This window comes from Rousettus aegyptiacus, unplaced genomic scaffold (genome assembly GCF_014176215.1).
Source record: "Rousettus aegyptiacus isolate mRouAeg1 unplaced genomic scaffold, mRouAeg1.p scaffold_m13_p_3, whole genome shotgun sequence".
Taxonomy (NCBI): domain Eukaryota; kingdom Metazoa; phylum Chordata; class Mammalia; order Chiroptera; family Pteropodidae; genus Rousettus; species Rousettus aegyptiacus.
In genome coordinates, this window is record NW_023416306.1 from 172190461 (window position 1) to 172217642 (window position 27182).

The following is a 27182-nucleotide window of genomic DNA, read 5'->3' on the forward strand; positions in this document are numbered from 1 at the left end:
CTCCGCTCCACAGAAAGGTCTCGGTCGGGGCCCCTGCCCCGCGGCCAACAAAGGCCCTGCGCTCCCAGGAGCCCCGCCCCCCACAACACCCCCGTCCCACCTCCAGGCGACAGGCTTCCTTTAGTGCCCACCTTGTCGCCACCCCAGAAAGAGCTCGGCCCCCCGCAGCCCAGTGGCAGCAGCGCTGTCCCCTCGCGGGGGTGAACCCACGTGGCTCTGACCTGCCCTCCTGCTCGGAGCCGCCTGGCCGTGGCGGCTCCCCCGGGGGTCCCCCAGGCCACCAGCACAGCTTGTGTTCACTCCTCAGTGGCTTCTCGGGTGAAACAGGAGGCGACACCCAGCTTCCCACCGAGATCAGCTCCCCCGATGTGTCCACGTGGGTTAAAACAGAGAACACGGTTGACTCACGACGTGAAAGGAAATACTGTAATGACGCCTCGTCCTTTAATGAACGTCAGCATCATCTGTGGTCACACGGTGGGGGACGGCGCGCGGGGCCTGCCACGAATCCAAGCCTGACGGCATAATAGAAACTCTAATTTCTGTTTGGGTTCGTATAAAAAATTATAAAATATTTCCTGCCTCCCATTTTTGTTACGAAAGTGAAATAAAACCCTGGAACAACGGGGTTGGAGGGGAACACACGGCCTGGCTGCTCTCCGGACGTAGAGGACACCGGGCCTCACGGGGACAGCACCAGGCCTGGGCCCGGAGCCCCCCACCCACGTCCGCGGCGACGGGCTGGCCAGGCGCGCTGCGTGACGCTGCGAGGTGACGGGCGCGAGCTGCTCAGCACCCGCCGCGCTTCCTTCCGATGGCGGGCAGGCGGCACGGCTTCAGGCTGGGCTGCGGCTCCTTCTGCGGCTCCATCTGGCAGAGAGAGGGGCAGACGCTCAGTCGCGGCTGCGGTAACCGTGCGCGCAGCGCTCAGGGCAGCTGGTGGGGAGGCCGGCTACCTTCTGGCTCACGCCCACACACTTCAGGGGTCTCAGCACCGGGACCTGGCCTTTCCCGCCTGGTCCGAACACCGACTGGAGTGCCGGGCTGGAGTACGACAGCTGGGCCACGCCTGAGAGCTTCAGCTTGGGCAGTTCCGTCAGGCAGGCCAGTCCTTGTCGCTTCGGACGGTCCCCCTCTTGCTTTAGGAGCTGTCGCTTGAAACAAAACACAGTTCAGCTGAGCTACCAGGTGTCTCCGCCACTAATCTTAGGGAAAACAGGAGGCCCCTTGGTGCCACCCTTGCCTCACGCAGCGTCTTGACGGTGAGGTGTGACTACCCGGCACACACAGCGCCCTGCCTCCCGGAGCCGAGTCGGCCGCTCACGAGGGTCCCACAGCGGGAGGCCGGGCCCTCGTGCGGAGTCCTGCCCCCGGTGCCCACTGGGCCGGCTGGACCGGCCTGGGGGAGGCTGTGCAGTGACAGCGAGGGCACCGCCCCGAGGGCCCGGGCCGTGGGGACCCCTCCTGCTCAGACTCCCTAAGGTCAGCCGAATCTGCCTGCCACCTGCTCCCCCGCGGCCGGCGAGCTAAGAATGATTGCTACCTTCTTCAGTAGTTGAAATGTTTTCCATGGCATGGGAAAATTACGTTAAATTCACCACTCAGTGTCCCTGGTTGTACGTCCACTTAGGCACCGCAGCAAAGAGCAGGCGGTTGGGACGGAGACCACGTGGCCCACGAAGCGACAAGGCCGCCTGTGCAGCCCTCACGGACAAGCATGGGCCGAGGCTCTGGCTGCAGGTGCGGCCTCGGGAGGGGCCGGGGTGAGGCGGCCAGACAAGCATCTGGCCAGTTGGGAGCGGAGGCTGAGCAGGGGAGCAGCCGGGGGAGGGGTGTCCAGTCTGGGGCCCAGGCGGCTGAGGGGGGCTCCTGCGGCCTTGGAAGGCGAGGGGAGGGGAGCAAGTCTGGGAGCACGGGAGACGGCGTGCGGGCAGGCGTGCCTTCCGGAAATCCCGGCGGGGCCGTCGGGCAGACCTAGGGGTGCGGGGCGCCGGCAGGCAGCTTCCCAGCAGGCAGAGCTGCGTCCCCGGCTGCTGGCGCGTAGTGACGCTCAGCACAGGCCGGGAGGGACGAGAACGCATGCCGGGCGGGCACGGTCACCCCCGGGCGTGGAGTGCCCGGGACCGCGGAGCCGGTGGGGCAGAGCGCGTGTTGAGCACGGGAAGTGGACACCGGCAGCGTCTGGGCCGAGGCAGGGGGGGGGGGGGAGGGCGCTCGTCTGAGGCCTGCTGGGCGGGTGGGCTGCGGCCGGGGAGACGGCACCCCCACCGCGCCCCTCACTCGCTTCTCTGTGGCCCAGAGGAGGCCTGAGGGCACAGGCGCTGACGCCCGCGAGGCGCACGGAGCCGAGAAGCCCCGCCTCCCTCGAAGCCCCGCCTCCCTCGTCTGGCCTGCCCGCAGGATGCTGCCGATGACCCTTGGCTAACGGGGTGGAGCCAGGCTCCCCGCGTCCTGGTAAATGGGGCCGTGCCCTGGCACAGTGGCAGGGTGACAGGCCTCGCTGACGGGGCCCTCACAGGTGGCGTCCTAATCAGAAACGGGCTGCCCGAGGGCGTCCGGTCCCCGCTACGGCAGCCCACCCGTGTCCCGCTCACTGGTCCGGGGGTACCTGCTTTCTGCCCTCCTTTGCAATCTGCCACTTGTCACTGAGGAGTTCCGGAGCCACCGGGTTCTCTGGGAAGAAAGCTTTTCTGTGGCTGCCCAGAGCCTGCCTCCCGGGTGCCCTAAGGGGGAGAGAGGAGGGCGCCCCACTGAGGACCCACGGCCTGCCATCGTGGCCCCTTCTCCACGTGAACTACCAGGAGGGGCCTTTGGTCCCCTTCTGTGTCAGCCTGACGGTGTCTGGGCCGGGGGCAGAGACGGCTTTGGGAACCGCGGGCACGGCCCTGCCCAGTGGCTGGAGGTTTGGGTCACTTGTCACCCTGCGGCCGCACACGTGGGAGTGGGTGACTGGGTGGAATGACACCCCCTCGGGCCTGCGCGTCCAATGCCAGGCGCACCCATGTGCTCGCGGGCCTGCCAGCAAGTTCTCTGCAGTGCCACTGCGGGGCGCTCCTAACGAGGAGCCTGGGCTCCCCACGCCCTGCGCACACCCACTCGGCCTCCAAGGAGGTGTCCTGGGGGGCACCGCGGCGTGGAGCAGAGGGAGCTGTCCCCAGCCCCCCACCTGCACCCCAGCTCAGGCACCAGCCCCCCCCCCTCGCCAGGCACCCCCCGCCCAGTCACCGGCCCCCCATCCGCACCCCGCCGAGCTACCTGAGCTCCCGGAAACAGGGGTGCTGCAGGGCCTGCTGCGCGCTGACCCTCTCGTCCGGGTCGTAGGCCACCATGGCGTGCAGGAGAGAGAGGCATTGTGGGGACAGATTGGCTGTCAGTAGAGGTATTCCTGACCCCTTTTTAAAAGGAAAATCAAAACTCATAGCTCTCGACCTGTATTAAAAGCCCAACGATAATAAACGGTCACGCTGTCGTTAGGGCTCCTGGCTGGTCCACCGCCGACTCCACGGGCTGCGCTGAGGGGCACTTGACCACCTAAGGGGCCCGGCCGCCCATCCACGCCCTGGGACGCGCTGCCCAGGGTGGCTCCAGGGGCCGAGACGAGCCCAGCGATGGAGCAGGTGCCGGCAGCGAGCCCGGGGCATGCGGGGCCGGGCGCTGCGCGGGGGTCTGCGGACTTCCTGCTCAGTTTTGCTGCGAACCAAGGCTGCCCTAAAGAGGTCTCTTTTTTCAAAAAGTGGGGGGTACAATTTGTTATGGTGTAAGTGTAAGAAAACAGCTTTTCCTCAAAGGCTAATATCACCTCGAACCTGAGAATGACACAAGGTTTAAAAAAAACCCCGAAATAGCTGTCATCACCTCACGCGCCCCCGGCCCACGGGGCCCCCTGCAAACCTCCAACTCCCCACCACGGCTTCCTCTTTGACCACAGCAAAGTCCTGCTCAGGGGTCAGTGTCACCAGCAATGCCGGGTGGCAACTGCACCAAGTCCTCACTGAGCAGAGCCTGTGCCGGGGCCTCTTAAGTCCCATGTAAATACTCAGGTGACAAATGTGGCCGCCAGGCCCTCAGCGAGACGGCAGGCACTCGACTGTGATGCTGGAGGGGGGCACCTCTCTCGGGGCGCTGGGGTGCCCCCGAACGCACAGCCCCAAGGCCACAGAGGCGCAGCCTGGCCCTGCCTCGGCTCCCTCCCGCTACCGCCCGCGCAGGGGCGAGTCCACTTACTGTTTGAACTTGATGAGGGTCTTCTCAGCAGGTGTGCCGATGACCTCGTGGATTTTTGCGATCTGGTCCAGCTCGTTGGCTCCGGGGAAGAGGGGCTGCAGACTGGACAGGAGTGACAAGGGGCTGTTAGGACAGGCCCTCTCATGCTGGCTGGTTAACACCCAAGTCTTCTAACGCCCTTCCAAGCTAATTCAAGGGGGTTAGCACAGGAGGAAGGACTGTCACTTGGCACTTTTAGCTTTAGTGAAATTGCCACTCAGCTTTCCAAAAATAAGTCACATATCAAGACGCATGATCTCGAATCAAAGGAAAGTGTGTCCAGATGCGCACAGGTGTCTGGCCTTATGAAGCAGCCAGCTGAGCAGGTGGGCGAGGAGGCCTGGGCCCCACACCCATCCTTAGCGAGCCACTGTGAGCTGGAGGGTGCCGCCCACCCCTACCCGGGCGTCTTCAACCGGACGCCCTGCTCACCTCCACCCTTCTCCTCAGCCCACTGCTTCCTCCAGAGGTGAAGCCCAAAGGCTAGGGTGGGGGGCCAGGAGGACGGTGCGGACGAGGGCCTTCTAGAGCCCAGCCATGCTGGACGGGGGCTCATCCTCACGCCTGCGGCCAGAGCACCCTGATACAGCTGTGCCTCTCAGGGACCACTCACCTCCCCAGGGCGGGCCCCACAGGTGGCAGCTGGCACCTTTGTATTCGGTCATCAGCCATTCGATTGATGAAGCCAAGTGAAGCCCACCCCCCGCTAGTCCTGCCACCCAGGGCCCGGGGGGCCACGAGGGAAGAAGTAACTGCTGGCCATCTGTTCTCCATGACCAGCGAGCAAGGAAAAGTGTTTGGCAAAAAGCACATTTTCTGTTACATTTGAGAGAGTCACGGCAGCAGAATGACTGTAAAATCTGCACTGTAAAGAGAGGGCTGGCGTGAAGCCTCCCCGTCACCCCCTCAGGACACCAGCACCGAAGTGGGGGTCCGCAGATGCCAGGCCGGCCTCAGCTCTACCTGGCAATCTCGAAGAACACACAGCCCGCGCTCCAAAGGTCCATCTTGTAGCTGTAGAAGCCGTCGGTGAGCAGGCACTCCGGGGCCCGGTACCAGCGGGTGGAGATGTATTCTGTGTACGGCTGTGTGGAGCACACACTCCGGCAGGACCCAAAGTCCCCTAATTTCAGGACATCCTGCTGCAGAGAGACGGCAGAGAAGCAGGGACAAATGACATCTCATCGAGCTGCTGTTGTAATACGAGCATTTCAAATATTTATGCACTGAAAGGAAAATTACTGGCACCTAAACCACCTGTAAACTACAAACGACTGGCTTTCTAAGCACCCGACAGTGCCTCCGACAGGTGAGGAAGTGGTGTTTCTATTCAGTGGAACATGCTTACAAGCATTCCACTTACATTTTACAAATACTTCCAAATGCCGACCAATACTGGAAAATTTTAAGCAGCGGCGTGAGTCTACAAATGGATTTCCACCACAGTCCCACGCCTGTCAGGCCCACACTTCCTGTCGCCGCTCAGGGCCGGCTCGCTCCCCTGGGCTCTGTGGAGCTCGTCAGACAGACCAGGAAGACAGGGCTTAGGATATTTCTTCCGTTTTCTTTACCTCTCACATTCAGGTAATAAAATACAAGCTGTCAACGACTTAGAAGCCTCTGGAAGCTGCAGCTACAGTGAACGTTAAACACGGCATATCTCTCAGCCCGATTATCAAAAAACCTCACTCCACTGGCCTTTGCCTCTGTTCCCATCACCCGATACATCACATGAGCGCGCAACAAAAATTATAACGCACATTAAAGGCCAGAAGAACACAGGCTGAAGAGACAAAGCAAGCCTCAGAACCAGATTCAGGTACGGCACGTTTGTTAGAATTTTAGAATTATCAGACAGGGAATTTAAAATAGGTGTGATTAATTTGTTAAGGGCTCTAATGAAAAAAGTAAACATGCAAGTTCAGGGAAATGTAAGCAGAGCAATAACTCTAAGATAAAGAATCAAAAGAAAACACTAGAAATTAAAAAAAAAAAAACACTAACAGAAAAAAAAAAGACTTTCACGGGCTCATCAATGCACTAAACACAGCCCAGGAAAGAGTCAGGGAGCTGGAAGATATGCCAACAGAAACTCCCCAAACTGAGATGCAAAGTGAAAAAAAGAATGGCAGAAACACGACAGAACTTCCAGAACTGTGGGATAATTCCGACAGATGTGGCGCGCCCACAAGACATGGCCAAGCCCCCACGTAATGATGCTGAGTCAAAGAAGCCAGGCCAAGAAAGAGTACAAACTACCTAATTCCATTTAGAGAATATCCTAGAAAATGCAAACTAATTCTATAATGACAGAAAGTCAGTCAGCTTTTGCCTTGGGGCAAGGAATGGGGAGGGAGGGATTGCCGAGGAGTGGGAAGGTACTTTTGGGGGTGATGAACGTGTTCATTAACCTGCTTGTGATGATGGGTTCGCGGGTGAATGTATATGCCGAAACTTTTCGAGCTGTGCACTTTGACTATGTAGTTTACGTGGCTTTGGAGTGAGACGGACCCCGGCTCAAATTCTGATTCTTCCATTTTTACATTTAGAGTGTTTGGAATGATATGGACCTTGTTTTTGTAGACAGTATGAGAAGGGTGCCTAAGACTATTTTCTTTTAGATGTATGGTTATGTTAATGACATTAAATAAAAAAATTTTCCAAACGGGAAGAAAAAAAAACTATAGCAAACCTGTTGTCCAGCTATCTGGGACTGAAAGTGTATCCAGTGAAAAGTTTTATTCTGAGATCAATTTTTCATATAAAAGTCCTTACCCTTATTAAAATATTTTCCGGTTTTACGTCTCTGTGAAATATTCCATTTCTGCATTCAACATAAAAAAAAGATAGAATTAATTGTACCTCATTCACCCAAACTCTTTCATGTTGCAATTTCACGGAAAGTTCACGCCGCGTCTCCGAGCGTTACCTGTGCATGTGATCGAGGGATCTGCATAACTGGTACATGTAGCACATGATCTTTTTTTCTGATAATGGGTGTCTTCTCCCTGGGCGATCAAGGAAACAGCCAAATATGGTCATCAATGGCACTTATCCCCTTTTTTGAAATCAAAAATAGAATCCGTTCTTATTTAATGATGTATGAAAATCTAACTTCCTCTGTGAAAAATACTCTGAAGTCGTTGTACAGGAAGCATGAAGTACACCTACGAAAGCGTTTCGAGTTCTGCGTCCTGGCTCCATGTCACCTGCGGCCGCACAGCACCCGCGTTCCGATGGCGGCGAGGACGGCAGCGGTGAGGGCCATGCGCGCGGCCGGTCTGACAAACCTAGCTTGGGCCCCGGGGGCAGGGAGTGGGGCTCCCCCAGGATGCCCTCCTTCAAAGCGCTGCCTGAACCGTCAGGGCTCGCGTGTGAACCCAGTGTTTTCCTGGGCTCCTGTCTCAGTGGGGGTCTCCATTCCACAGGGGGCAGGTCACGGTTCAGCAGAAGCACCTTGTTTGCATCCCAGAAGGCCAGGGGCGGCTTTGACCTCACAGCCCACTGTCCCTGACAGAGGCAGAGATCGCCTGGCCCCACCCTGCGACCCCACCTGCCTCCCTGCAGCTTCGTAGGATGATCTAAAACTCTTACTACACTCCAGGGTCAGTTACCCCGGTTAGGAAGATGTCACTTTTCACTTGATTTTAATTTCAAAGGTGTGTGTTTTAAGCTATTGAGTTTTAAATCTACAGGATGATCATTCTCACCTGACAATTCAGAAAAACCACTTCCCACTCCAGAGCACATAGCTCATCTCACATTTTTGGTCCTGCGTTTCTGGGCTGCCTCAGTCCCCAGGACAGGAGCCCTCTTCGGACCCGCCCTTCCTTTCATCCTGGGTACCCCTGACCTACTGGTGGCCCTGAGGACTTAGGACCCGGCAATCCCCGCGCCCGCCCTGAGCACCCCGGCCTGAGGCGAAGCTGCTGGCGGAGCCAGGCGCCCCTGTCTGTTTTCACCATCCTGGCCATGTTAACTGTTTCACGTTAACTTTTACCACAGTCTCATTAAGATTCTAAAGAATGTCACGCACAGCGCCCGTCAGGTGAAAACTACACGTGAACACGATGATAACCCCTGGCGTCGCCGTCGGTACTCACGGAGTGAACACGCTGGCAGTGTGGCCTGCGCCGTGACACACCCCTTCCCACAGGGCCCCCGTCCCAGGCCTGTGCCTGGCCTTGCTGCACACGCACGCCACGGCATTTTCCAAGGGAGAGCCTCGTTCTGAGAGAGGTTCGAGGCCGTGGCCAGCGGAGGGGGAGTCAGACGCAGCACCCTGCTCCCATTCGGCACGGGCGACACTCAAGGACGGGGCCACCCTCAGGTGACCAGGCCAGCCCCACCTGAAACACCCGCACTCCAGAAGGCGGCCTGGGGCTGGGGTTTCTGGGCCGGGGCCCCTGCTGAGGCCCCAGGGCCTGGGCGGCCAAGCCTGCGGGGAGAGGAGGAGGGGCGTGGTGGGGAGGGGGGGAGCGGGGAGAGGGCAGGGGTGCCCGTGGCCCTGAGGCAGTCAGCGATGGCCTCCTGATCAGAACTTCCCTGGCTGGGCTCGCTGCAGGAGGCCCGGGGTTTCCCAGCGGGCGCCCTCCCCTGCCCAGCGAGCCGAGCGGCCTGGCTCCCTGCGGGGAAAGCAGTCTGACTGCGGCACCCCCCGTGCAAGCACGTCACGCAGGCAGCCGACACCGGTGCCACACGGGGACAGTGCTGGGGACAGTGCCGGGCACTCGGGGCACCAGCGACGGGGCTGACGGGGCCCGGCTGCCAGGACAAACGACGAAGCAGCAGACCTGTGCCAGGCAGAGCGCATGAGACGAACAGGCGGCGGGCGGCGGGCGGCGGGAGCACCCGGGCACCGACGGGGGCGGGGACACGGCCAGCAGCCCGCCACAAAGCCAGGATGCTCAGCCGGCTGAGCGGGAGGGCGGGGCCCGCCACGGCGTTGTGAAAGTCGTGAAAGGGCAGGCGCCTCTGCGACGCGGCCAGAGCCCTGCGTGCAGCGCACCACACAAACACCCCCGTCAGGGACGCAATCTGACGGGCAGCTCCCCGCACGGCCACCCCAGGCCCCGTGGCACGCCCGGCTAAAAGCCAAGTGGCTTCAGTTGCCCTGCAGCGTGGGGTCCCGACGTGGCCTGCGTCCTGCGCACGGGACCGCTCGGGAAAGGTGACCAGACCCGAGTCCTGGTCACTTTCTGTTATCGCTACTGCGCCAAGTTCTAGAAGCTCTATTTTTAATAGGTCTTCAACCAAGAAACCAGAATGCACTTAAAACAATACTAAACCTGAGTGAGGGGCTTACCTATGAATAAAACACACGAGGCCTGTAACTTCTAAGAAATGCCCTACATTCCCAGATGTAAGGCAATCTCCTGTTTTCCCAAGAAGATCCAAAAGCTTTTCGATCAAAAGTTTTACACCAACTTTCATGGATGTAGAAAAACGAGCCTAGTCTATTGCTTTTCTCAGTAATTCACTGCATTTTTTAAATCACACGTAAGGCGCGTCTGATACCAGGCTGCTCCCCGCGCTCCCGCCTCCTGAACACAGCCCAATCCGCAGTCTTCTCGTGCACCTCCGGCACCCGTGCCACCTCCGACACAGGAGTAGCTTTGGAAGTCCACAGCGCCTCATCTTCGGGTTGGCCTGAATCGTCTGAGATGATGTAGCAGATTTTAAATCATCTATGACGCTGTCACTAAAATTCTATTCCAAGCTATGAGCAGTCACTCACATGATGTTAAGGGGCTGATTTTTTTTTTTTTCGTTTGTCCGACAGGCATAATGTGACCTGTAAAACATAACACTTCCTGCACTGCTTCCTCGGTGATATCTGCAAGGCTCATTTGTGCTGACAACTAACACAACTGTGAGGTCACACCCCCGAGGACAGTTGCTGAATGTGGGCCAGCCCTCTGCCTCCTTTTCTCTGTTCCCCTCTGGTGAATGACCTCAGGAAGCCTCCTCAGCCCTCACTGAGGTTGGCCCGGGCTACCAGGCTTCCCCAAACAGGGCCCATTGTTCAAAAGAAAGTGACTGAATGAGCACCCTCTGATACAGGGGGCTTTGTCAGGGTCCAGATGGGAGGTGGTTCCCTCTCGCCCGAGGATTACATGGGGGGGAAGCCCCGCCTTACTTCAAGGCACAGAACGGAAGGCCGATGGGCAGCAGAGTGCAGAACAGCGGCCTTGGCGAGGGACAGGCCTGGCTGCACAGCCTCTGCCCAGAGAGACCCGCGGGGGAAAGGCCCGGGCAGGCCCTGCTGTCCTCTGCACCGTCCCCATCCACATCACTGGCCACTCTGATGGCCTGGTGGCGCTACTTCTCATGCTCGGCTGTGTCCTGAGCGGATGAGATGACAGAATGTCCCTCGGCACTGCACATTTACACGTAACCACTGGGCTAAAGAGACTGATGATTTTGAGAACTAAAACAAAGTATGTGTTAACTACAAGCTCTAAAAGAAGATCTTAGATTAGCTTTCAAATTATTCCACGTACCTCGTATTAGCTCATAAATATTCATGTCCATAAGTTCACATATTAACGCAAGAGAACCAGATTTTCTGTCACTGAAGAAGAAAGCAGGTTTTTTCGTGTCTTAATCAAAAAATATAATCAAATATTTAATTCATTTGTAAACATTTCTGGTAAAAATGAAGCACTTCCAACATCAGAGACCCAAACAGAATGATTGAAACAGAAGTTTTAATTTTAAATCAATATTTCAGGTAAAACTAATTTAAAGTAACAGTAAAACCCTCCCTCCCCCGTTTTTTGAAGACACGTAGCTTGAAAATATAACATGAACTCTCAGGAGAGAGAAGAAATGAGGCTGGGACTCGGCTAAGCAGGACAAACAGAGGAATTTACCTCATGCCCTGTGACTGCAATTTTAGTTTTAATTCACCTAAATTACTCCCGTGTAATGGGGACACGTTACAGTGGGGTGAACGGAATCCAAAACCAGTCAGAGAAAAGGGAGAGACGTGTGACGTCACCCAGGGCAACGCCCGGGCCGCGCACAGTGGGTCAGGGCCTCTGGCTGCGCCGCCAGCTTCTCCGGAGGTCACGGCCTTTAAAGGGATCCCCGAGCGCCAGGCAGGGCAGCGTGTGTCGCCCTAGCCCCGGCTCAGGGTGCCCCGCTGTGCGAGTCTGGACAGAAGCGTTCGTAAAGTGCGCGAGGGGCACCGTAGCACGGGCAGTGCTGAGCGTGACATGCAGGCCGCGGTCTCTGGACCCGGCCCAGACGGCTCGGGACGCCGCAGGCCTGGAGGCCACACAGCTGTGACAAGACAGTTCCTTCCAAGTATAAAACCGTTCACCCTGAGGAGAGCCTGACACACAGCGGTTGCGGGAGGCCGGGTCCTCGGCTGGGCTGGGCACTGTGGCGAAGCCAGCTCACCTGCCACCGGCCTCCTCGGGCCCAGCACGTGCTGCCCGGCTCAGAGTCCCCGAGTGCGGTGCACAGTGGGCAGTGCACAGCGGCCAGCAGGATCCTGCCTTCCTGATCAGGACGTAAACCTTACGAAAACCGTTCTATGTTTGGAACAGAAATGAACCCCCCAAAACCACTGCAGTCACAGGGCGCCTGGCAAGGAGAAGCTAGCGCAGTCCCCGAGAGGCGACAGCGGTGCCTCCCCCAGGGGCTGACCCTCACACTTGAGCCTCGGCGCCAAGAGCTGCCACTGTGACTCGTGTGCACTTCTGTCACATCGAGTCCCCCACAGGAAGGCATTCCATCTTAGAAACTGGGCACACACTGTCCAAATAAATATGTCACGTAAGATAAAATCATTATTCTCCGAGCTACAGAACAAATATCTAAAATGTCTACCATGGTTTTCTTTCTTAAAAAGAGATTTCATCATTATCATCAAATTTAGGTAATTTTAAAAGCCCGAATATACTTACAAAACCACTTCGTGCAACGTAAGAATGTTTGGGTGGGGGTTCAGGCGCCTCAGTGCTTGTATCTCCCGCAGATTGTTCACTTGCTCAATACTATGTGTAGGTAAAAATAAATAACTAATTTATAATTTAGGTCAACTTCAAAATTAGGGTCATTAAATCATTATTTAGTATCACAACCGAAAAACAAATATTTCAAGCAAGTTAATCAGGTTTTATTTCTCCCATTAGCAATTGAAATTAAGCATATTGTGTTTCTGCATTGTCTTATAAAAATCAGGTTCTTATATAGCTTTGGACAAATATTCAAATTTTTACCATCCAAGCTCCTGAAAGAATACCTTGGTAGTTTCTTTTATAATTAACAAACACAGACACAGACATTACAATGTCCTTTAATCAGTTTATGGGAACTAACCCAGCAATGTAAATACCATTTAAAAATAAGCACTTTAAATTTCCACAAACAGACCCACCCTTCCTTCTCTTGCCTAATAAAGGCTCTACATTGTTTCCATTTCCTTCACCTGATGACAGGTGTTCTCGCAGGTGTGTCTTACTGCAGGCTTTTCTTTAAGCAGACTGCTCTGCCTGACACAGCGTCCTCAACCAAAATAAGGCCAACACAAGTGTACCAGGCCAACGGCCTGAGGCAGCCCTTCCTCCAGACAGACCCTCCCACGGAAAAGGAAGAGGTTGTGGGAATGGTCTTCTTTCTTTGAACTGGTGAAATTGTTTCACTAACTTTTAGTATATAGTGTAGCTCAGCATTTTATCAGGTTATTCAAAGAGTGGTTATACCGACAGTATATTATTGTTTTAAATCGACATGGCCGAGTGTTTTAAGTCTCTCTCATGCTAGCCAACAAACGGGAGCCTAATCTGTAAGAAGGGCTAAGTCTGAGTGTCAGGACATGCTTTTCAAGAATCTCAGGAATGCTCATTCAGATGAACAGTATGCTGGACCCGAAGGTAAATCTCCATGCCTATCACAAGACTGAAGGCCCTACAGGGCATGTCCTTTGCGCACATGGACGTGCATCAGAAATCACTAAGAGAAAGCTACCTAGAAAAGCCCTGAGGACTTGCAAACTAAGCAACACGCCTGTCCATACCCCACGGGTAAAGAGGAGTCAAGGGAAACTGGAAAACACGTCAACCATGTAATGAAGAAGGCGCAGCACAGCTCGGAGGGAGCAGCTGAGAGGTGCCTTCTCGGCTTCTTCAAGTGCTTATGTTGGAAAGGAAGAAACGGTTAAAGTCAAGGGTTTGCGTTCACCTTAAGAAAGTGGAGTAAGAAGAGTTACATTAAACCCAAAGTAAGTAAAGAAAAACAATAATAAAAAGAGTAGAATTCAAGGAAACAGAAAATAGGCACACAACAGAGAAAGTTTACAGTGCCCAAAGCTGGTTCCCTGAGAAGAGTAATGAAACCGATAAACCCCTAAGCAAGAGCAGCAAAGAAAACAGACGACATCAAACACCACCACCACCACCACCACCACCACCACCACCACCACCACCACCACCACGGACCAGTATGAAGAACAAAAGAAAAGCTATCGCTACAGTTCGATACTAAAAAGACAACAAGGAAGCATGATGAACAACTGTACGTCAATGAGAATATGACGACTCAGATTAAATGGTCAGTTCCTGGATAAACATAATTATCGAACCTGATGTAAAGTAAAACTGAAAATCAAAATAGTCCTGTTTATCAAAGAAGTAGGATTTGCTACCAAAAGCCTCCTCACAGGTGATGGCGACAGTTGCACGGCTGTAAAAATTTCCTAAAACTCACTCACAATGGGTAGATTTTATGGTGTGTAAATGATATATAAATTATATGTCAATAACTTTTTTAAAATTTTACAAAAATCCAAATTATTTGGCATAGTTCTATTAGATTCTTCCCTGTTCCGGGCTGCGGACGGACCACGTATCCCGCGCTCCACTACTTCCTCGTTCCCAGCTTTTCACCCGCATGAACGATGCAGCAGTGACGTCTCGGGACGGGGGTGGGGGGGCTCCCCACAAAGAAGACTTCTAGACCCAGATGCTCTCGCCGGTGAGTCATGCCAAACATTTACGAATGAACACTCCCGCAAGTTTCACAGGAGAGCGGGAGTTGCCAGGAAGCAAGGACCCGCACCCGGGGCTCCGCCGCCTGCGGCTGGGCGACGCCGGGCAGGGTCGGACGGCTGTGTCTGAAGCGCGGTCCCTAAGCCGACGGAGGGCGCCGCTGCCCAGGGGCTGGCCGGGCGGCGGCCGCGCAGCGAGCGCTCGCTGGACTCCTGCTCGGCACCCCTGCTACTCCCTCCCGTTCCGACCCCGTCTCCGGCCCTGCTGCCCCGCGCTGTCCCTGCCGGGCCGATCCGCTGCCGCGTGCCGCCCCCCTGCTGAACCCTCACGCGGGCCTACGGGGTTCACGCGGCGCCCCGGTTCTCCCCGCTGCGCACACACGGAAACTGCGGAGCGGGGGGAGTGCGGGACCGGGCCACGTGACAGGAAGTGGACGTGCGGCCGGATGGCGTCCGAGCGGCCCGCCCTGCGCGCTCACCTGGCTGCCGCGCGACGCGAGGGTGGAGCCCGCGAACATCGCGACTCATTCCACGTCCTCGTACTATTTCTATAGAGGACACGGGACACTCGCGGGAGCGAAAGGCTCTCACGAACTGCGTGCCTCTGCCGCGACCAGGTGGGAGGACATGCCGAAGAGAGGCCGAGCGCAGACGACAGAAAGCTACGATCTCCCTTTCTGCAAAAGCGGAGGGAGGGTGGGAGTCAAACTGGAGGGGGTGGGCGTCGGCGGCGCCCGGCCGCGGGCCCCGCGTGACTTTGCCGCCCCCACTTCGAGTCCCTCACTCCGCCCGCACTGTGCAGGGGGACCCCGAGCACTCGCCTGGGCACCGAGGAGCGGGGCAGCAACGGCCTCCGAAAGGAACCTGAAAGCATTCTTCAAGTGAACAAGACCAAACTGTTTAATAACGATGACAGATGCTCCAAACTCTAAAGGCCAGAAACTATGTTTTCATGGTTAAAAAACAGAAACAGAACCGAAGAACAGCATTAAACTTGTGGATCAAATCCCAGTGACACTGGACATGCAATGAGTTGTTAGCGATCTCACTCCTAGAAGGGGGACCAAAGCCGTTATCTTCCTAGAAGCAACTATACAGTAATTTCTTCCTATAATTCATGAATATTAGCAATACCTGTAGCAATGGAAGAAGCTTATGAGCAGCACGAGTCACTCCGGATCTTCTCGGGTTGTTTGTGTTTGTTCTGACTTGCTTTTACTGTTCATTCTCGAACCGCTTTCGACCATGAGAAGAGCTGGCGGGCGGCACAGGGGTCCCCTTCGCCAGCTGCCCCTCGCGTCAACCTCGTGCGCAGCGCTGATCAGAGCGGAAAGCTAGCACCCGCACGAATGCGGTTAACCAGACACGATGACGGTCTCCCATCTTCCGCCAAGGTCTTGTTCTCTTCCAGGATCAAGGACGGCACACCGCAGTTCGGTCGTCCCCTTGGCCACCTCCGTGCGTGACAGTTACACGGCTGTCCTTTGTTTTCCATGACCTGGACAGCTCCGAGGAGTCCTGGGCAGATATTTTGTAGACGGCCCCTCCACTGGGCTCGTCTGATGTGTCCTCGGGCTGCAGGTCTGTGGGGGGAGGACCACGAGGGGACACCTTCCCGTCCGTCACCTCAGCGAGCACCAGCAGCCACACTCTCCATGGTGTTTCTTTTCTTTCTTTTATTTTTGAAACGCCTACTGCACCTGGTCTTGCTAGGTGGTCTCCCATCCAAGTACTAACCAGGCCTGACCCTGCTTAGCTTCTGAGGTCAGACGGGATCGGGCCTGTTCGGGGTGGCGTGGCCGCAGAACTTTTCACCATTCAGTTAGGGCGGTATCTTGCAGGCTTCTTGCTGTAGAGTTACTATCTTTCCTTTTTTGTTTTCTATTCTTTAGAAGCAAGACACTAATCAACCTCTCTTACAGTGAAGGCGAAGAGTGTGATCTGTGACCGTCAAACCCCGACGCACGCAGCAGCGAGGCCGCCTGCCGGCCACTTTCCCGTCCTCCCCGGTTTGGTCCTCAAGCCGCTCGTCAGGACAAGGCCGGGCTGGGGCGCAGGAGGGCTGCACTTCCGGGGTGTCGGGGCGTGTCACCACTGGAAACCACACCCCTTGCTTAATGGACATTCTCCCGAGGGACGGAGGTTCCACGGAGGTGCTTCTGCACGTCCGCCGAGTGTCCCTGCCCCTGACGCATCCTGATCTTGATGGAAACACTTCTAAAACGTGTTCCAGGCATCTCGACCTTCCTGAGGGCGCACCTGAGATCAGATGGGGCCTTGACACTGGCTCCAGGGTGGCCGCGCATGTGCATCATTCCGACACGGCAACGACCTCGCAAGTGCTTGAGGTCTGTAGGCTCTGGGTCCAGTCCACTTGTTATACTGGTCTCGTCACCAAAATAACAGACGGCAAGTCCTACCGTCTGTGAATACATCCCCCCCACGCCCCGACCCGACGGTGGGACCTGACAGGGACTCCTGCAAACGCCTCGCAGCCTGCTGCTGACCGTCGTCCTTTCTCGGCCACTCCGGGCTGACGGTGCGTTCCCCCAAGGGAGCCGTTTGAGGACGTCTGCTTTTCAGGTACAGGAAAAGCAGTACACTCGCATCGCATTCTCCGTTGCGAGGAGTTTCGGGGTAAAGATGGAGTGGGGGAGGGGAGAAAAACGAAAGCAGAAGAGACAGAACAGACAAAAGCGGAAGAGTTTGGACGGTGGTAGCTAAAATGACCATGTGCTTCGTGCAGAGAGGAACGAGGAATCTGGATTCAAATGTGGCTCCGCCCACCGAGTGACCCAGAGTGACAATTATCAAATTACTTCACCTCTCTAAGCACCTGTCCTCATGTGCAGAACAGCGATGATTCCCACCATCCCGTGGGGACGGCATGAGGGTGACGTGACTGTCCTCCAGACTCTTTGGCGCCATTAACTGTCCTATACTCCCTGATCTGAGAAACGATTTTTCATACTAAGAGCTTGAAATCAAGGTTCCTACCCCTAAACACTTTCAAAAGCCCTACATCTATATGGGGGAGTCAAGGAGGCTTTAAAAAAACGTGCTTTAGATATTTAGAGGTTTCAATCCCTTTGATATTAAAAAAAACAAAAAACAAAACAAACAAACAAACAAAAAAACCGCTGAGCTCCAAACCGCTTTACTGAAAAGCTTAACAGGTGCAGGGCGGCCAGCTCTGACCCGGTCATTCCGAGTACGATGCTGACGTGATCTGGTCAGGCTGCGAACTCCAGGACTCTACGAGGCTGCCCTGAGGGGAAGCACAGCGGTCCCCTGGGGGCTGATCGAGAGACGCCCCCTCTCCACAACTGGCAACTGACCACTCCCAGGGAATAAATTTCTCCAACCCTATTTGGAAATTATTTTTCAATACATTAACTGAGTCACAATTAATTAAACCACAAGGACCGCTAATATATTTAAAGTTTCATTTATCAAAGTCCAACACACACATACCTTTCAGGAACACAGACTGCTTAAGGTGAGGCATCCTTTTACAATTTAAGTTTTTGTGATGATTAATCATTGATAATACAGTAAACTGGGACAAAAATAAAATCCAGAATGACTAATAGCAAATTAGTCCATAATCCTCACTACCCAAAGAAATCTGATTGTATCCTGCAGATTATTGCATGAATACATTCTTCCCACTAACAGTAAGTTGCCTTTATTGATTGAAACCTGTGTCTGCATTTAGTCTCAAATGTGTCTGACCACCTACCTTTCGAAGTGCTGTTTCATTTGTTTACATGCATAGTAGTTTCCATCTCTCAGGCTCTGCATCTTCATCACTTCAGAAAATGTTCCCTCTCCTATTTTGCCAATTGCTTTGTAGCCTATAAATAAAAACAATTATAAAAAGAAAATTTTACTTTTGCATGTATTTTGTACACGTTTCCAGAGAGCAAGCGTCTTTGTCGGTAAGATGACCCAAGAGCACATGTACACACATCGAGGCTCGTTTCTCCTCTTGCTAAGGTTCAGTGCCCTCCTCACTTTGTGTTTTGGCGACAAGCACCTGCTCCTTCCAGTCTACACTGCCCGCTCCATAGCTGGGAACCGGGATCCGGATCCTGCCTGGGATGAGAGGCTCAGTGACCCCACCGGAGTTGAGAAGCAGAAGGCGCGGGCCTTTTAAGAGCAACGTCTGCAACTCCTGCCACCCTCCTCACTCAGCCAGAGACTGTGGGGCCTTCTCCTCCCAGTACCGAACTCCGGGCTGGGGAGCCTGGTGTGGGGCTGGGACCCCTCGGTCCTCGGGGAGGGGAGGGGGCTCTGCAGCCAAGACAGCCCTCCTGACTCTCCTCCACCACACGCGGGTGTGGGACTGGGCCGTTTTACGTCTCTGCCCCTCCTGCCGGTCTCGAGGTGGCCACTATGTATGTCCCCAGTTGTAGGACTTCGGTTCAGCCAGACCTCAGGTGCCGTCCAGTGAAGGCTGTTCTGCAGTCTCGTTATGGTTTTGGCGTGGTGGCACCTACGTGGGTTGGCTGGCACTCTTCAACAAGGGAGGTTGGTCTATTCTCCCATTTACTTATTCAATCGTTTATATTTGTATGGACGCATGGATATTTATCTTATATTTTGAGAAAATCTAATACTACTTTTGTCGCCTAAATTGCTCCAGCTTTGGCCACTGAGAGCACTTTCAATTGGCTCCTGTGTCCCCTTGAAATGTCCCCATCGATAAGGGATTTGTTTGTTTTCAGTACTTTCTCACTTCCTGGCACTACCAAAGCTTGTGTATTTCCTGTCTCAGTCCTGGGATCAGCCGTTTCTCCAAGGAGCTCTTGTTCCTTTTACTGGAGAACAGTGTTTACTAAACACCAAGATCTGAGCTAGGTGTCAGGTACCACTGTTCATTTAATCATCTCAACATGCAACGGGTACCCCTTTACCCCACCTTACAAACGAAGAACAGAGACACAGAGAGGTTAAGCAGCCTTCCCAAGGCCATCCGCGGAAGGGCAGGGCGTAACACCAGGGCACCTCACTCCAGAAGCCCCTTCCTGACCACACTGCCCCTGCTGCCTCCCACGAGCAGACCACCACCAAGAGGACATGGATGAAGTCACGCAAATGCACTCCTGAGAGCGCTGACCTCGGTGATGGATCTTCCAGAATATCTGTCTCACCCGACGAGGCCCCTAAGAAAGGCAGAACTTGGGGCCCACTGCCAGTGACAGTGACACAGGGACTGGTTCCGTGGCAGGGGCACAGCGAGGCACAAACCCCAGCTGTGCGCGGCAGAGCCCTCGCAGGTAACCTGCTTGGTCTCTCCTGATCCGGTCACTGTCAAAGCTCGGACACAGCCCATCCATCAGGCGATCGGGTCACGCGACACTCCCTGACAACGCCTGCGCTGACTGAGCCGCAGCCTCCTGCCTTTCACGACGCGAGACAGTCACTTAACAAAGCGGGAACAACTGTCTCTCAAAACTAGAGTTAAAGCACAGCCACTAAAGTGGCTAAAACTAAGAAGACCGAAAATGCCAAGTGTTGACGAAGATGTGGGGTGAATGGATCTCACATGTATGGATAATGGGAATGAAAAATGGAACAGTCGCTTCAGAAAACAGTCTGCAGTTTTCTTATAAAGTTAGATATACACTTACCATACAACCCGGCAATTCCACTGCCAGGAACTACCCTAGATAAATGAAAACGTATTTCCACACAGGCTTGTACGTGACTGTTCACAGCAGGATTAGTCACAGTAGCCAAACAACGGAAACAACCCAAACGTTCCCTAACTGAACAGATAAATTAATACATACATGCAACAGAACACAACTCAGCAATGAAAAGGACAGAACCCCTGACACATGCCACCACACGCATGAACCTCAAAAGCATCAAGCTAAACAAAAGAGGCCAGACTCAAAAGACCACATACAGTTACATAAACATGGCTACATTGCATTTATACGAAACTCTAGAAAAGAGAAAGCACATCAGTGACCCCTGGGGCCAGGAGTAGGGGAGGGGACTGCAGGGGCCACAGGGGAACTCTAACTAAAAGAAAACGCATTCATATACGGCCCATCAAATGGGAATGGCCTTTTAAAGCTGATGGTCAATGAAGGAAGTCACAAAGAAGGAAGATCCAGAAGTGAGCCCAGCGACACATTTTAATGCGAGATCCACCTCCTGCTCTTAAATAGAACACCCCAAGCTGCGAACCCCTCCAGTTCCATAACACTGTGTCTGGGTAGGACTGATGGTGATTTCATTTCCTCACTGTACTTTTCTGTAGTTTTCAATGCTCACAATGAATGTATTACTAAAAATGTGTGTGGTGTGGGCGTGGGCATTCTCAAGAACTTTAAGAACTCAGTGAACCCGTTGGCTAACTGCCAACAGAAACGTGAGCTTAACATGAACTATCTTAACACTATAATAGCAGTTTAGAGGGACAGACAGCTCACCAGGATGAAGGCCAGTTACTGAAAGTCAGGCTATGGACTGAAGAATTCAGATTTGAGAAGAGAAGAAGGGGGAACTTTACCTAACAAACTCCAACTTGTGTTTCGGCACAGGTAAATTAAGTTAGGCGGACTTCCTTGGACAAAAGTCAACTGTACGCTTTAATGTATAAATCAGTGCTGAGTGTGTGCCAACACTCCAGGCTGCCTCCAGACCGTCATGGCCAGCCAGCAATAAGTGCGACCTGCGGCCCTGGAGATGGCTGTGGCGGACACAGACTCACCCCCAGGGCTCTTTCAGTGGACAGAAGGTCTGGGTATAAAACAAGGATGAAGAGCAGGAGAGGGAAAAAGAGAAGCACCCCCACAGAGGAACGCCTAGGAAAAGTACCTTTCTATTCTCTCCAACGGGACCCAGCGTATTTTCACAGGCCTTTAAAGTTAGACAAGAAACACCAAGGTCCCCACAAAGCTGTGCAGGGCACAGAGCTGTGCTGGTTAAAAAAAAAAAAAAAAACCCGGCCCCACACTGATAGGAATGAAAACAGCAGTCACCAAAAAAACACGACCTACCCACTCAGACTCAAGACAGAGAGGACTTAATTACAGCTGTATGAAAAGGGTGGAAAAAAGAAAATAAATGAGACCATTCATATTAAGATTCTATTCACTTTTATTAAATGAAGGCTAGTTTAAGTGGAATTTGATCCTTACTTAACCATGAAAGTGGAGGTCAATTTCACTTTTTTGAGAAACTTGTCAAGCTCAAGTGCAAACATCTGTATTCAAGCATTGCTTCTAAAGATCTTAATCAAGACAGGTGATAGGCCTTGGAGCTGTGGGGTTGTGTGGCTGCGTGGCCCGCTGAGGGATGACAAGAATTGGGGGAGGCTAATTACTGTGTACAGAGAACAAGTCTCAAATAAACTTGCAAGGAAGAGGATTCAGCTTCTAATTTCCACTCTCTTCAAGAGATTAATTCAAACCAAATTGCTGAAATGAGGTCAAGAACCTTCAATGAAGAGGTCTGTATGATTAATTACATGGTGTACTGAGGAAAATTATGACCTGAATTACCGAACAACATGAAAGGACATTAAATTATTTATAAACTCTTAAAATTTTTAAATTTAAATTGCACCCTTTAACTCAGTAAGGAATGGGAGGCCACATGAAGAATTACTAAAAAATCTTTGTTCAAACATCTTCATCTAAGCATCACCCTAGCAAGCTGCAGTACAATATACTTAATATAACCCCATTTAGTTTGGGGTATCTATTTAAGGGATAAATGTATGTATGTATGTATATGTACGTATACACAGAAAACATGCACAGAAAATTTACATAAGTCCACCTAACGTTAACCAGGACCGACTTTGCCAGGTGAGGAAAGGTCCTGAGAATTACTCAAAACATTCCACTGTTTGAATTTCTCAAAGCCAATATATTTTTGTTTTAATTTAGAGAAAACACGTTAGTTGATGCACCTGTTTATAAAAACAGAAGGTGGTATGCCACCAGGAAAAAGAGAATGGAACGAGATTATTTGAGGTACCTCGCAACTTCGATTCTATAAAAAGACAGTAATAAGGGACAAAGCTTAAACCTCACAGCAATTACAACAAATGATTTTTTAAATTATCACTGTAAGATAACAGCAAACTATAACTGTCTTCAGAACATGTAGGTTTTTTTTTTCTTTTTATAGGTATGTTTTGAATAATCCATTAAAAAGTTCAGATAGAAAAAAAATTCTTACTCCCACTAGATCAGACAAAGTAAGGATCTGTCTGATGTCTGTCATTCTTCCACCTTTTATACCCCTGCCTTCCATCCTCTGGAATAACAAATAATTCATTCTCCATTTACCATGTACTAGCCGCTATGCTATGAGCTTTGCGAAGGTTACCTCATTTACTCCTTTAAACAAACCTATAGAATAGGTATTATTCTTCCTATTTAAAATGAGTGTAGCAGATTTTATTTTCCAAAGCCGGTGGCCTCTAGAGATCCCACCCCAAGGCCCATCTGACCTTGGGTCTTTGCCACTCCTCCATCAGGAGGCGGGGTCTCTGTTCCCTCTCCCCAGGTCTGGGAGGTGCAGCCATGGCTCTCTGCCATTTCTGAGGCAAGGTCAGACCAGTATTGCTGCTTCCTTCTCGACCTCTTGGGATGCTCGCCCTCAGGACCCAACTGCCACGCTGTGAGAAATCCCGGTGCTCTGGCTGGCAGCCCAGCCGGGGATCCCAGCGGACAACCAGCACCAACCACCAGACACACGAGTGAGTGCACTTATGAGGTGTCTCTACCTCCAACCACAACCTGACTGCGACCCGTAAGAGACTCCGAGTGAGACCTGCCTACTTGTGTCCAGGCAACCCATGGAAACATAAGAATAATGATTGTTTTTATGTTAAGCCACCAAGTTGGGGTGACTTGTTACATTGCAATAAATAACTGAAACAGTGAAGAAAACCAGCTTAAGAAAAGAAAGGTCAGTCATCTGCCAGAGGCTGCCACGCCTGCCTGGCTCCAAAGCCCAGGGTCTTAACAACTTCACTGTGTTACTCCTTACAGTGATGCCAAACGAAGAGGAGGCAGCAGGCATGACCCACAGAATGCTCCCGTGTCCCCAGACACTTGGGCATTGCCTAGAAAACCAATAAGAGACATCTAGAAAACCCTAAAATACAGACCAGCATAACCAGTATTCCCAGCCCCAATCACTGACCTCAAGCAATGAGTCCAATTCCACCATTCTTCATTCTCCCTGTTCATTCTACTTCCATGACTCTGTCCCTGTGACTTCCTGTTCTGGGATAGTCTCTCCACTGTTAACTATTTGTTAAATATTTAATGAATGATCAGGACTCAAACCTGGAGGACAATAGGTTACACCAGTTCTCGTTCTGGATTTTAAGGGAGAAGAGAGTCTAGAGATGTACCACTAGACCAAGTAATTGAAAACTACCAAAACGGCCATCTGAAAGAACATATCAAATCGTACCTACCATGTAAAAAACTCGGAAGTTTAAAAGATATAAGTAATAAAATGCAAGTGTTTATATGTGTGTCTATATATATTTACAAAATGCTGACATTAGTGTTTAAAAAAGGGGGGAGAGACACATATATAAATGTATAGATACACGTTTATACGTGCATATATATATACACACATAGGAAACTGGTAAAAATGGTTGACTCTAGCAGAGGGGTACGAAGGGTCTATGAGGCAAGAGTGAATCAACAGAATGATCAAACGATCAAGCCTAACTTCACCAAAACCAAGGCACACCGACATCCCACTCCAGATGGGACACACTGACGATGACACAGTATCACCTCGGACGTATCACTGGCAAAAATATTTACACCAAAACTAATCATAAGGCAACAATCAGACAAATCCAAACTGGGAAACGCTCCACAAAACATGTGGCCTGGATTCTTGAAAATCGTCATGAAAAACACAAAGTCAGGACACTGCCAAATTAAAGAAGACCCAAGAAATACGACAACAATGATGCAGTTTGTAATTTTTGACAGGATCCTGGAAAAAAAATAAAAACGCCTGTAATCAATGTCATTGGGATAAATGAGAAAATCTGAAATATAGACTGCGAACCCATTAACAGCATTGTATCAACATGTTATTTTTACTGTGGTGGTGTATAAAAATGTCCTTGTTCTTAGCAGATACTTGCTGAATTATTACTGGTGAGATGTCATGATTTCTACAACCAACTCTCAAAAGGTTCAGTGAAAATAAATACATAACTTAGAGAGAAAATGCCAGAGCCCAAGTGAGCGAGCAGCCAGCAGAAAGCGAAACGTGGCATCTGATGAAGGGTTTATAAAAATCCAAGGGACTCTTCCCGCAACGTTTCTGTAGCTTCGAAAATGGTCAAAGTAAATAGTTGGGACGCAAAAAAGGAATAGAGTAAAAAATATGCGTACGTAAGTTCACACTATAAGCAAAAGTGTGAAGCTTTTTGTAGACCTTGTATTCCAATCACAGCTTTGGGTGCATTAATGAAAAAGACAAACAGGTAAATAATATTCAAAAAGAGAAAATAAGAATGCCTTGTGAACGGAGAATGAGATGAATTGATTATTTTAAATATCTCTGTCACACAATTTATGCTCTATACAATTATCAATTGACAATTAGACTATGAAGCCAATTTAACATTATAATTACATCTAAAATAATTTAATCTTTCCGCACCATAGGAAGTTGGAATTTTTTTGCACCTCTGACTTACCACCATAAATGTCAATTTTATCTCTACAGTAACGTTTAAAAAAAAAAAAAAGTCCACAGATTCAACCAAGTAATGCTGTACCCATTACAACGGGCACGTATTTTAGCCATTATATTTTCTGGGCTGAGCACCTCACTGCCCAACTTCCAGGAACACTCTCCATTTCACTAAATGGTTGTTTCAAAATGCCTATAAAATAGTTGCGATAAAAATTCGACTGCCCAGCTCCCCTCTCGATCTGTCCGCTCCACCGACGCCCTTACGACGTCGCATTACCTCCGAACGTTCCAGAAGACGCTCGGGTCCAACCCCGCGTTAGAAAAGCGTCACATGCGCACTCGGCCCCCCGGACGCCCCTGCAGCCGCGCAGCCAAACCTGCCTCGACGCGACGCGGGCCGACGCCGTCGCACCAGCCCCGAACCCCTCGAGCTGCCCGGGGGCGCCGGCTTCTGACGGCCCCGGGAGGTTCGGGGTCCCGAGCGCCCGCGGCAGGGCGACGAGGCCGGGACCCCAGGCCCGCCGGCCCCTCCGGCCGCCCCCGGGCCCGGCCGTCCAGCTCCCGCCGTCGCCCTCGCGTGGCCGCCCCTCCCCGGCCCCGCTCACTCTTCATCCTGGATGCGGAAGCCGGCGACAACCCCTCCCCGGTACTGGACGGGGGAGAAAGGGGCAGAAAGGGGAGCCCTTGGCTTCCACGCCTCCGAGGCAGGGTCCCGAACTAGGACCTCCGCGGCGGTCCCTCGTCCGAGAGCGTTAGGACCCGGCCGCCATGTTGTATCCCTGTCACCCTAGCAACCGTCAAGCCCTGAACGCGCAGAAGCCGCCTCCCGCGCGTGCGCAAAACGGACGGCCCGTGACCGCCGGCCTTACCTGTACGCGTGCGCAGTGGGGCCCGCCTCCGCGGTCTCGTTGCTAAGCAACGTGCTTCGCCACGCTCAGTAAGCAATTCCCCGCCTCTGAGTGTAGGCGACGTTTGCCAGGATCGCGGTTTTCCCAGCCCTCCTGAGAATTTACCGATTGGGGGCCTAATGCCTTGACGGATGACAGCCCTGAACTTTAACTGGGCTGGCACCTGTTCTTTGACGTTTCATCCTACAATTGAGCATCTACTAACTAGTCTGGTACATGACAGCCCATTTGTAAGTTCTTTTTTTAATTCAAACATTTACTGAACGCCAGGCACTGCTGCAGGCACTGGGGATATATGTAGCAGAGCAGTGTGAACAAGAGCTCTCACTTCTTGAAACTTGGATTCTACTGTAAAGTTGAAGAAATTAATATGTGAATGAACTATGTGCAGATTTGATGACAGTGGCTTAGCCCTCGAGGAAGTAAAAATGCAATAAAAATAACCACCTCTACATCGGCACAGCATTTTATGAAGTTCACTGTCACTTATTTGTTTATTTCATCCTCACAACTACTCCTTAAGATCAGATATTCCTGTTTTTGCCTATTAATTTTTGAAATTAAGTAAAATGTGTCTATTGTAAAAAAATCAAAGTGCAGAAGTATATAAAGTAAAATTCGAAATAATTCTTTCAAAGGACTTCTCATGCCGCATCTTCCCCAGAGTTGACCACCAGCAACAGTTGGGTGACATCTTTTCAGAATTTCTGTGTATAAATTTAGACAGATTTTTTCCCATAATTGAAAATCACATTCTTCTATAATTTGCTTTTTTTCACTTAATGAATCATCATTATCTTTAATATGAGCACAGATAGAGCCACCCTATGCTTTTTAACTGCTGCCTAGTATTTCATAGTATAGATATACTCTTGACTTTAAACCACATCTCTATAACTGTTTCTCACTTTTGCTATTACAAACAATACTTCAGAAAATCTCTGTGTGCATATCTCCGAGTACACATGTGACTATTTCTGTAGGCATTGGCAGGTTGAAAGGTATCTAGAAATGTAAATGTGGATTGATTAAATCACTCTCCAAAAACACTATCAATACTTACAGAGCTCTGCATATGAATCCTCTTTTCCCCACACTGCTTGGACACTCGATATGAGCTACTAATATTAAGAAGCCATTCAAGAAAAAGATTGAAACAGGAAATTTTTCGGTTTCAATATTTATTTTCAGTTTCCTAGCCTTCTCTCTTGTCCTCCCTCTGGGACACGATTCCTCTCTCCTCCCCTGGATGGAAGCTTTCCCACTCCTAAGCCCAGCACAAGCCTCTTCCCTAACCC

General features: G+C 51.9%; 1 protein-coding gene and 1 pseudogene across 8 annotated transcripts; both read right to left on the reverse strand.

The window, feature by feature from the left end:
* Positions 1-412: 412 nt before the first annotated feature.
* Positions 413-25813, reverse strand: MOK (MOK protein kinase). 8 transcript variants are annotated; one of them, XM_036238710.1, is made up of 12 exons: positions 25582-25813; positions 18003-18117; positions 12180-12269; positions 10767-10837; positions 7193-7271; positions 7039-7087; positions 5227-5405; positions 4225-4326; positions 3256-3429; positions 2609-2723; positions 957-1148; positions 413-870 (listed from the first exon to the last, which is right to left on the reverse strand). In XM_036238710.1, the coding sequence occupies exons 1-12, from the start codon at positions 25586-25588 to the stop codon at positions 790-792; spliced, it is 1254 nt and encodes a 417-aa protein (XP_036094603.1). In that variant the 5' UTR covers positions 25589-25813; the 3' UTR covers positions 413-789. The 8 variants fall into 8 exon arrangements, with proteins under 8 accessions (XP_036094603.1, XP_016021501.1, XP_036094602.1 ...); XM_016166015.2 differs by having other exon boundaries at positions 957-1154; XM_036238709.1 differs by having other exon boundaries at positions 957-1154; positions 5227-5402; positions 25582-25778.
* On the reverse strand, positions 15949-16067 carry LOC118600868 (annotated as a pseudogene).
* Positions 25814-27182: the final 1369 nt, after the last annotated feature.

Coding starts and splice junctions, on each gene's coding strand:
- MOK (XM_016166015.2), bottom strand. Junction 7,088..7,192: donor TCCCTCGATCACATGCACAG/GTAACGCTCGGA, acceptor TGTTGAATGCAG/AAATGGAATATTTCACAGAG. Junction 3,430..4,224: donor ACCCTCATCAAGTTCAAACA/GTAAGTGGACTC, acceptor CTTTTAATACAG/GTCGAGAGCTATGAGTTTTG.